Consider the following 11,077-nt stretch of genomic DNA (forward strand, 5'->3'; position numbering starts at 1 on the left):
ATCCAATGTATTTGTGACCTCAGGAAATTCCCAATTTGTTTTGTCCAATTAGCTTTTACAAGATGATTTTTAATCTGACGCAAACATTATCAACACAAATGGTGTGTGAATCCTGAGCTGGATAGAAAGAGGAAGGGTGTTTGCCCTTCCAAAGAAACTGTGTGAGACTGTGAATCTCAGTGTGTCGCCGTGCTTGGAGCTTTGTCACTCAGTCTCTGTACTCGTTCACCATCAGTCTCTTCTCACAAGGTAGGTGACCTCACTGCAGTCTCACTTCATGTCAAAGAGTGGTTTAACAGGTATCCACAAACTGAACAATGTTGGATGTCCTGTAAACTGTGATATATCACTCATTCAATCATGTTTGTTCCACTTTAGATTTGACAAGGGCATACAAACTTTATTAATTTCGTTTTGTCTCCTTTATTTCCCACAGCTAAATGACCAGCATATGCCATTTTCCTACTGGTTTCAATAGACAATAGACAACAGGTGCAGGAGTAGAGGCCATTTGGCCCATACAGCCAGCACCGCCATTCAATGTGATCATGGCTGATCATCCACAATCAAATCCCCGTTCCTGCCTTCTCCCCCATATCCCCTGACTCCACTATCTTTAAGAGCCCTATCTAGCTCTCTCATGAAAGCATCCAGAGAACCGGCCTCCACCGCACTCTGAGGCAGATAATTCCACAGACTCACAACTCTCTGTGAGAAAAAGTGTTTCCTCGTCTCCGTTTCCTAGTCAATCTAAATTGAATACTTTTGTTCCCGTTTCGCCAGCAACGTCCTGGGACCGTTTGAGAATATTGAATGTCCCTTGCCATTGTGTTGCCTTCTCTGTTCATTAACTCACTAGCGAGGTCTGATTTAGTTGAGAACATTTTACCAGTGGTCGGAGGTAATTGAGTCAAACATTAAAAAGGCGGAGTACAGATGAATGATTTGGGACAATAGCGGTTGAATATGGTGGTGAAATCCCAGATTACTGAAGTGACAATATTCCAGCAGCAGACTCCACCAAGTGAATGTATTTTCCCCGTGTAATTGTGTGCGGCCAATTCTAAAATGCCCCAGGGTCAGGAGTTTCAAACTGGCTGTACTCAATACAACATTTGCCAACTACCAATCTACTGATCCTTAGTCTAAAACGGCACCTTGTTTCCAAACAGAGAATGTACAAAATGAAGCCGAGGTCTCTCTGCAACAGTTTGCCTGCAGGTTTGATGTTCAGTTTCTTTGTTTTCCTGCTTCAACCAGTTTCCACACAGAGTAAGTACTTTCTCTTCACCGGTCACAATCACCTTGCATTAATTATCATTGTCCGTGTAAACCCGCACCCTATTGTCAATCTCACTTTCCTCTCCACATCCCTGTATGTGTTGCTGCTTCACAAATCCACACCATCCTTGCTGGACCTCCATTCCACATCCCTGTATGTGTTGCTGCCTCACAAATCCACACCATCCTTGCTGGACCTCCATTCCACATCCCTGTATGTGTTGCTGTTTCACAAATCCACACCATCCTTGCTGGACCTCCATTCCACATCCCTGTATGTGTTGCTGCCTCACAAATCCACACCATCCTTGCTGGGCCTCCATTTCTGAGCCCATCCCATCAACTCCCTCTCCTTCTCCTGCACCGACACAGTCATTATCAAAGTCAGACATGGCCTCCTGTGAACTTGTAGCAGAGTTAAACTCTCCCTCCTCATCCTGCTCAGCGTCTGCAGCCTTTGACACGGTTGTCCACACTATCCTCCCCAACATCTCCTCACCACAGTCCATGTGGGTGGATCTGCCCTCGACTTATCGATCCAGTCGCAGCCCGAGAACCAGACGCAATGTCTTCACTTCACGCTCCCACAAAGTCCCTTCAAAACCAGGTGTAGTTCTACCACTAACCCCAACACAACCCCCTATCCCCACCTCCCTCCCTCCCTCCCTCCACCCACTCACTCATGTGATGAAATATCCCTGCATCAATCAGGCCAGGTTATTCCACACACACATCTCTTCACATACCGTGATTTCCTCGCTGGGGTTTCCAAGGAAGATCACAAATGTCTGGAATTAAATTCAGTTCAAAATTAATGATTACGGATATGGGGTGGGTGGGGAAAATGTGTTTTAAATGTTAATTCTTCATTGTTCGTATTCGCAACAGTAAACAGAAATCGAATGTATTTCTTGGATGATGGAGACGGCTTTGTGTTAAACGGACCGGACAATGCTGAGAAAGCCACTGTTGTTGTCTGGGAATGGAAACCACACTCAGGGAAGGAAATCGGAGAATTTACTTTTAGAAGAACGGGGAACTCTTGGATCAAAGATAACGCCGCTGGCAACTTGTACCCGGAGATGAAAGTGAATCCCTATACCCTTGATCTAACAATTGATAAACCCACATTTAAATGGGCGGGAATTTTCACTTTGAATCAAACAGAACCGAGAAAGCAAATCCTGAAACAATATGAAATATTTGTGATGAAAGGTGAGTGGATGCGATAAGGATCAATAATGTTGAATTAATCTCTGTAAATATTGTCACCTATAATGAATGATGAGAGATGGCAGGAATTGTGAGACTTCTTCCACCCGGTGAAAAGTCAAACAACTGGGGAAGTGATTTTGTTCATTGATTCTGTAATGATCAGCAGGGATGGGTGATAATAGTTTGATGACTTCACTGGGAACAGCAAATCAATGAATCTAGCCACAGCGAATACCATGGTCTTCTTGCCGGCACACGGTAAGGTGATCGCGGCAAGCAAGGTGGTATGGAACCAATGTGTCCGTGTAGTGGTCCCGGGGTGACACTGCTACTTAATGTTACCATGTGACCAGGTGGATGGAAGTCCATCCATCACCTGTGGAACATGGGCTCTGTCATAGAGTTCACCTCTTGAGACCAATCAGATACACCTAGAAGGAGTGGAAATAGATGCATATTCAACAGTTTGTGAATATTTGAAACAGAGCATGTGTAAATACAACACTGCCTGTATGTTGCCGGTTCCACCTGCAGTCCCACGGTGAACAGCCGGCATTTCATTGTGCCAATGTGACCAGCCACATGTGTCAGGGGTCTGAGAGAACTGGGGGAGAAGTTGTTCTGACTTTCAGCTAGGCTGTTAGCTTTAAGCCCAGTTATTGGATAAACCATGAGATCCGCACTCTTCTGATGTCCAGATCCCGGACATTCAGGTCTGGAGATAGAGAGGTCTACTAGAAATCCAGATACGACCTTGATAAGGCCAACAAAAGGCCAAAAGGGACTTCTGCTCCAAGCTGGAGAATGAGACAGATGTTCGGCAGCTGTGGCAGGGCTTGAATGCAATCACCCCCTACAAGGCAAAACCAGGAGGCAGCTCGAATGTCAGCGAAACATCACTCCCTGACGAGTTCAATGCGTTTTACAAACGCTTTGATAGGGAGAATACTGATGTGCCTTCCCGAGCCCCCATTTGCTGTGATGGCATTTCAGTCTCAGTCACAGAGGCCGATGTCAGGAAATCCTTCAGAGGGGTGAACCCCCGAAAAGCACCTGGCCCTGATGGTATACACGGTCGTGTTCTAAAAACCTGTGCGGACCAACTGGCTGGAGTTTTTACGGACATTTTCAACCTTTCACTTCTGAGGTCTGAGGTTCCCACCTGTTTTAAAAGGGCATCAATTATACCAGTGCCCAAGAAGAGTAAGGTGACGTGCCTCAATGACTATCGACCAGTGGCACTAACGCCGGTGGTGATGAAGTGCTTTGAGAGGTTGATCATGGAGCAAATCAACTCCTACCTCAACAAAAACCTGGACCCACTGCAGTTCGCTTACCGCCACAACAGATCAATGGTGGATGCGATCTCGCTGGCCCTCCACTCCGCACTGGACCACTTGGACAACAAAAACTCATATGTCAGGCTGTTATTCATTGACTACAGCTCGGCAATTAACACAATCATCCCCTCCAAGCTGGTTACCAAACTCGCAGAACTGGGTCTCTGCGCATCCATCTGCAACTGGATCCTCGACTTCCTCATTCACAGACCACAGTCTGTTCGTATTGGTGGAAATGTGTCAGCCTCGATAACAATCAGCACGGGAGCACCTCAAGGCTGCGTGCTCAGCCCCCTGCTGTACTCACTCTATACTCATGATTGTGTAGCCAGTCACAGTGCGAACTCCATCATCAAGTTCACCGACAACACCACTGTTGTGGGGACGTATCACTGATGGGGATGAGTCAGAGTACAGAAGAGAGATCGAGCAACTGTCCATATGGTTCCAGCACAATAACCTGGCCCTCAACACCAGCAAAACCAAGGAACTGATTGTGGACTTTGGAAGGGGTAGGATGGGGACCCACAGTCCCGTTTATATCAACGGGTCGATGGTGGAAAGGGTCAAGAGCTTCAAATTTCTGGGCGTGCATCTTTCCAAAGATCTCTCCTGGTCCCAGAACACTGATGCAATTATAAAGAAAGGTCATCAGCGCCTCTACTTCCTGAGAAGGTTACGGAGAGTCGGTTTGTCAAGGAGGACTCTCTCTAACTTCTACAGGGGCACAGTAGAGAGCATGCTGACCAGTTGCATCGTGGCTTGGTTCGGCAACTTGAGCATCCAGGAGCGGAAAAGGCTGCAAAAAGTAGTCCATCATCGGCTCTGACCTCCCTCCCATCGAGGGGATTTATCGCAGTCGCTGCTCAAAAAGGCTGGCAGCATCATCAAGGACCCACACCATCCTGGCCACACACTCATCTCTCCACTGCCTTCAGGTAGAAGGTACAGGAGCCTGAAATCTGCAACATCCAGGTTCAGGAATAGCAGCTTCCCCACAGCCATCAGACTATTAAACACAACTTCAAACAAACAATAACTATAACAGCTTATTGCACTTTATCTGTTTATTTATGTGTGTATATATATATATTCTATGGTAGGTAGACAAAAATGCTGGAGAAACTCAGCGGGTGCAGCAGCATCTATGGAGCGAAGGAAATAGGCGACGTTTCGGGCCGAAACCCTTCTTCAGACTGATGGGGGGTGGCAGGGAGAAGGAAGGAAAAGGGGAGGAGGAGGTGCCCGAGGGCTAAGGAAGGGGAGGAGACAGCTTGAGGGCTAAGGAAGGGGAGGAGGCAGCAAGGGTTAACAAAATTGGGAGAATTCGATGTTCATGCCACTAGGGTGCAGGCTGCTGTTCCTATGAGGTGCTGTTCCTCCAATTTCCGGTGTTGCTCACACTGGCAATGGAGGTGACACAGGACAGAGCTGTCGGATTGGGAATGGGAGGGGGAGTTGAAATGCTGAGCCACCGGGAGTTCAGGTAGGTTATTGCGGACTGAGCAGAGGTGTTCGGCTAAACGATCGCCCAACCTCCGCTTGGTCTCCCCGATGTAAATCAGCTAACATCTAGAGCAGCGGATGCAGTAGATGAGGTTGGAGGAGATAAAGGTGAACCTTTGTCGCACCTGGAATGACTGCTTGGGTCCTTGAATGGAGTCGAGGGGGGAGGTGAAGGGACAGGTGTTGCATTTCTTGCGGTTGCAACGGAAAGTGCCCGGGGAGGGGGTGGTGCGGGAGGGAAGGGAAGAATTGACAAGGGAGTTGCGGACGGAGCGGTCTTTGCGGAAGGCAGACATGGGGGAAGATGGGGAGATGTGGCGAGTGGTGGGGTCACGTTAGAGATGGCGGAAATGGCGGAGGATTATGTGTTGTATTTGCCGGCTGGTGGGGTGAAAGGTGAGGACCAGAGGGACTCTGCCGTTGTTGCGAGTGCGGGGATGGGGAGAGAGAGCAGTGTTACGGGGTATGGATGAGACCCTGGTGTGAGCCACATCTATGGTGGCGGAGGGGAATCCCCGTTCCCTGAAGAACGAGGACATTTCAGATGCCCTGGATTCCCCTCCGCCACCATAGATGAGGCTCGCACCAGGGTCTCATCCATACCCCGCAACACTGCTCTCTCTCCCCATCCCCGCACTCGCAACAAGGGCAGAGTCCCTCCGAAACGTCACCTATTCCTTCTCTCCATAGAGGCTGCCTCACCCGCTGAGTTAATCCAGCATTTTAGAATTTCGGAGATTGAGAGGGGATCTTATAGAAACTTACAAAATTCTTAAGGGGTTGGACAGGCTAGATGCAGGAAGATTGCTCCCGATGTTGGGGAGGTCCAGGACAAGGGGTCACAGCTTAAGGATAAGGGGGAAATCCTTTAAAACCGAGATGAGAAGAACTTTTTTCACACAGAGAGTGGTGAATCTGTGGAATTCTCTGCCACAGAGGGTAGTCGAAGCCAGTTCATTGGCTATATTTAAGAGGGAGTTAGATGTGGCCCTTGTGGCTAAGGGGATCAGAGGGTATGGAGAGAAGGCAGGTACGGGATACTGAGTTGGATGATGAGCCATGATCATATTGAATGGCGGTGCAGGCTCGAAGGGCCGAATGGCCTACTCCTGCACCTAATTTCTATGTTTCTATGTTTCTATTTTTGTCCACCTTTGATTTTTCCAGCATCTGCAGTTCTTTCTTAATCCACATGGTGGGAGTGTTGACCACAAACTAGATGGGCCTGCAGTGCGGGGGATCACCACATGATGGGAGTGTTGACCACAAACTAGATGGGCCTGCAGTGCGGGGGATCACCACATGGTGGGAGTGTTGACCACAAACTGGATGGGCCTGCAGTGCGGGGGATCACCACATGGTGGGAGTGTTGACCACAAACTGGAGCGACCTGTTGTGTGAACACTATATTCTATGGTATATGGGCACACTGATCTGTTCTGTATTGATGCCTACAATATTCTGTTGTGCTGCAACAAGCAAGAATGTCATTGTCCTATCTGGGACTTGACTTGTACAAACCACTACTCACTCTGAATCTCATTGATCTGTTTTTCACAGTTGAGGCAAGTCCACAGAAGCCTCTGCTGGGCAGTGACGTTACACTCAGCTGCACCATCTCCAGACTCTCAGATACAGTCAGTCTTCACTGGAGACCCATGGACTCATCCCAGCAGAACAGGGGCAACACTGATCAGAACCGCCTGGATAACACGGTCTATCTGATGGTTCGACACGTTACAGTGGAGGATGGGAAGCTGTATGTGTGTGAAGTGCGGGAAAACGGAACCATTGTTCACACAAGTAACGGAGATTTTACTGTAAACATCAGTAAGTGTGTACACCTCCCATTGGGTATCAAGTAGACACTTGTATCACGGTGCTTCTTGTAATATTATGTGTGCGCTCCGTGAAGAACTGTGGCCGTGACCAACTGCTCTCCAGTATAAAATGCTGCAATGATCAGGGAGAAGTTTCCAGAAAGTCTGTGTGTGGAGCAGCTGCCTGCTTGTCTCTGTGTGACAGACACACACACAGCACAGGAGGGGGATGTCTTTCTGTAACCATTGTTCAGTAAAGTATTTTGTCAGTTTATCTTGTCATCAATGCTCCAGTATCTGAGACTGAGATACAGGACTCATCTTGCCATCAATGCTCCAGTATCTGAGACTGAGATACTGATACAGGACTCATCTTGTCATCAATGCTCCAGTATCTGAGTCTGAGATACTGATACAGGGCTCATCTTGCCATCAATGCTCCAGTATCTGAGACTGAGATACAGGACTCATCTTGTCATCAATGCTCCAGTATCTGAGACTGAGATACTGATAGAAGACTCACGTCAAAGTGTCAGATAGAAAGTGCAGTCACCAGCACTTGCTGCTCACACACACACTGGGGGTCCCGACACACACATCAACACTGAACAACAATCCATCCCCTCTACCCACACTGACCCTTCTCTCCGTATCTGGTGTTGCTTGAAGTGATTCCAGCTGCTGCAGACTCGGGCTTGGGATCAGCATTCAGCTGGGAGCAGGACCCGGGAACAGGGAAGGACAGGGAATCAATGGGTGTGAATGGGAGAGGGATGGTGGGAATAATGGGAATGAGCCGATCCACTTGAAGTGCCAACGTGTCCGGGTCAGTCCCCGTGCAGGCATCCTCTGGGCTGCTTCTGTCCACAGCCTGAACCTGAACCTGAACCTGAACCTGAACCCGAACCTGAACCCGAACCTGAACCTGAACCTGAACCCGAACCCGAACCCGAACCTGAACCTGAACCCGAACCCGAACCTGAACCCGAACCCGAACCCGTACCTGAACCTGAACCCGAACCCGAACCTGAACCCGAACCCGAACCTGAACCTGAACCTGAACCTGAACCTGAACCTGAACCTGAACCTGAACCCGAACCTGAACCTGAACCCGAACCTGAACCTGAACCCGAACCTGAACCTGAACCTGAACCTGAACCCGAACCTGAACCTGAACCCGAACCTGAACCTGAACCCGAACCCGAACCTGAACCCGAACCTGAACCTGAACCTGAACCTGAACCCGAACCTGAACCTGAACCCGAACCCGAACCTGAACCCGAACCTGAACCTGAACCTGAACCTGAACCCTGAACCCGAACCTGAACCTGAACCCGAACCCGAACCCGAACCTGAACCCGAACCTGAACCTGAACCTGAACCTGAACCTGAACCCAAACCCGAACCCGAACCTGAACCCGAACCCGAACCCGAACCCGAACCTGAACCCGAACCCGAACCTGAACCTGAACCCGAACCCGAACCTGAACCTGAACCCGAACCCGAACCTGAACCTGAACCTGAACCCGAACCCGAACCCGAACCTGAACCTGAACCCGAACCTGAACCTGAACCTGAACCCGAACCTGAACCCGATCCTGAACCTGAACCTGAACCTGAACCTGAACCCGATCCTGAACCTGAACCTGAACCTGAACCTGAAGCTCAACCTGAACCTGAACCTGAACCTGAACCTGAACCCGAACCTGAACCCGAACCTGAACCTGAACCCGAACCTGAACCCGAACCTGAACCTGAACCCGAACCTGAACCCGAACCTGAACCTGAACCTGAACCTGAACCTGAACCCGAACCTGAACCTGAACCCGAACCTGAACCTGAACCTGAACCCAAACCTGAACCCGAACCTGAACCTGAACCCGAACCCGAACCTGAACCTGAACCTGAACCTGAACCCAAACCTGAACCCGAACCTGAACCTGAACCCGAACCCGAACCCGAACCTGAACCCGAACCTGAACCTGAACCTGAACCTGAACCTGAACCCAAACCCGAACCCGAACCTGAACCCGAACCCGAACCTGAACCTGAACCTGAACCTGAACCTGAACCTGAACCCAAACCCGAACCTGAACCTGAACCTGAACCCGAACCTGAACCCGAGCCACCTCCTGCAGACTGACAGAGACATTCACCTCCCACACCGCTCTCGGGAGTCTCCGGGAGGTTTCATTCCATCCCGGGACATTCCCGGACAGTCCGGGTGTGGGGGCCAACCTCATGTTGAAATGTAGAGTGGAATATCCAAACTTCACTGCAACTTACTGCCGTACAGCACATTGTATGTTATAAAGATCTGATGAGTTTAGTGCGGCATTCATGAAAGATGTTACATTTGAAACTTGATCGGTTGAACAAAACACCACAAATGTTTATAAGAATACGGTTGAGAATCTGTGTATGGCACAGTAACTGTAATACTGAAAGGAGTTATCCTCTGTCTCTCTGATACAGATTTATATAGGAAGAGATACACACTTTACCGCTCCAGCACCGGTCACAGTGAACTTCACCTGGTTTGTTCTGGGAGTTATGGTCGTAGCTATTCCCGTGCTGAGTGGAACTGGACACCTCGTCCCCATCAACAACAGCTGAAAGTAATAGCATCTGCAGAACGTTCTCAGCCCATCATCATCAATGTCAAAGGGACCAACTTCGTGAATCGACTGGTGACCTCAGGGAAACTCTACGATGGCAAGGATTTCAATGTGAGGATTGTCCCCGTTGTGTTTCAAGATGCCGGAGTTTACGTCTGTTTTCTGGAATCAACTCCATTTCCCACCATTTATCTAATCACAGTGAAAGGTAGGAGTCAGAATGTTGCCACTGAGTTTACTGATGAACTTATTGTTTAAAATGTAAACAACCTGCTTGTTTCCACAGTCACAGCTGAACCGTCTGATGCAGTGACTGAGGGAGACAACGTTACCCTGACCTGCTCTGTGTCTCACGTCATTGGGTCAATGAGACTGGTTTGGATCAATGGCGATGGCAAACGTGTTGGAGAAAAGACACTGACTGTGGAAGAGAAATCACTGAGTCTGGTTATTCAGAAAGCTGAGAGAGGCAGAGGGAACTGGAGATGTGTTTTGTTTGATCAAGACCTGCCCCGGCTTTTTGTCCCGTACTATCAGAAGGACAGTAGTAAGTGATAAGGGTTTGTTCTTCATACTTAGAGTCATGATTGAGTTTTGATGTCGCTTATTGATCCTGAAATTTGAGTGGATTATTTTCTTCCAGTTTGAGTTGTCTAACTCTGTTATGATCAATGAATTCTCAAATTTCAAATAACACTTCCTGAACACCACCCCCCCCCCTTCATTGTACACGCATTTATCCCACCACCCAGTGATCCTATTCTCTTCCCTTCCTCTTTCAACTCATTTCCCACCCCTTCCAATTGCAGAGTTTTCCTTTGATGTTCTTGCTCCACTTCCACCCATATCCCTCCCTCTGTTACTGATCTGACTGTAGATCAGTCAGTATTAGTTGACCTGATCTATGTCATGTTTTACTGCATGCCGCTGTGTACTCAAACACTCATCTGGTTGAACCAGGATTTATATAAAGGACTTCAAGATTATGTAAAAGGAAACACGATAGTAACGAAACAGAAATGGGAATTGGAAATGAATATTATTATTACTGACGAAATGTGGGAAAAGACATGTCTTTTGTTCATACGTTAACAAACAGGGATAAATATGGGCCAGGAAACCAGGAGACCAAGGTATGTATCTCCACTGCACTTTGGTGGTTCAAACTTCAAGTGAAAACTTTGCCTTGTGTACCATCCTGGTCATAATTTAGGGAACACTGTGTTTCCATGGACTCTGATTTTATACACATGGTCTTATCCCACAATTAAATGTATCTGACGTACATCTGAAGTCA

At 48.3% G+C, this 11,077-nt stretch overlaps 1 protein-coding gene across 1 annotated transcript; it reads left to right on the plus strand.

Moving 5' to 3' along the window:
• Positions 1 to 2,183: 2,183 nt before the first annotated feature.
• Positions 2,184 to 10,407, plus strand: LOC116966231. The gene is made up of 3 exons (XM_033012376.1): positions 2,184 to 2,369; positions 9,775 to 9,988; positions 10,067 to 10,407. The coding sequence occupies exons 1-3, from the start codon at positions 2,184 to 2,186 to the stop codon at positions 10,333 to 10,335; spliced, it is 669 nt and encodes a 222-aa protein (XP_032868267.1). The 3' UTR covers positions 10,336 to 10,407.
• The last annotated feature ends 670 nt before the right edge of the window (positions 10,408 to 11,077 follow it).

Source organism: Amblyraja radiata, chromosome 36, assembly GCF_010909765.2.
Source record: "Amblyraja radiata isolate CabotCenter1 chromosome 36, sAmbRad1.1.pri, whole genome shotgun sequence".
NCBI lineage: Eukaryota > Metazoa > Chordata > Chondrichthyes > Rajiformes > Rajidae > Amblyraja > Amblyraja radiata.

Excerpts from the sequence above, each read along its gene's own strand:
- LOC116966231 (XM_033012376.1), top strand. The coding sequence starts at position 2,184 with ATGTATTTCTTGGATGATGGAGACGGCTTTGTGTTAAACGGACCGGAC. Across the intron at positions 2,370-9,774 it reads ACTTGTACCCGGAGATGAAA|CTGAAAGTAATAGCATCTGC; the intron begins GTGAATCCCTAT and ends CATCAACAACAG. Across the intron at positions 9,989-10,066 it reads TTATCTAATCACAGTGAAAG|TCACAGCTGAACCGTCTGAT; the intron begins GTAGGAGTCAGA and ends TTGTTTCCACAG.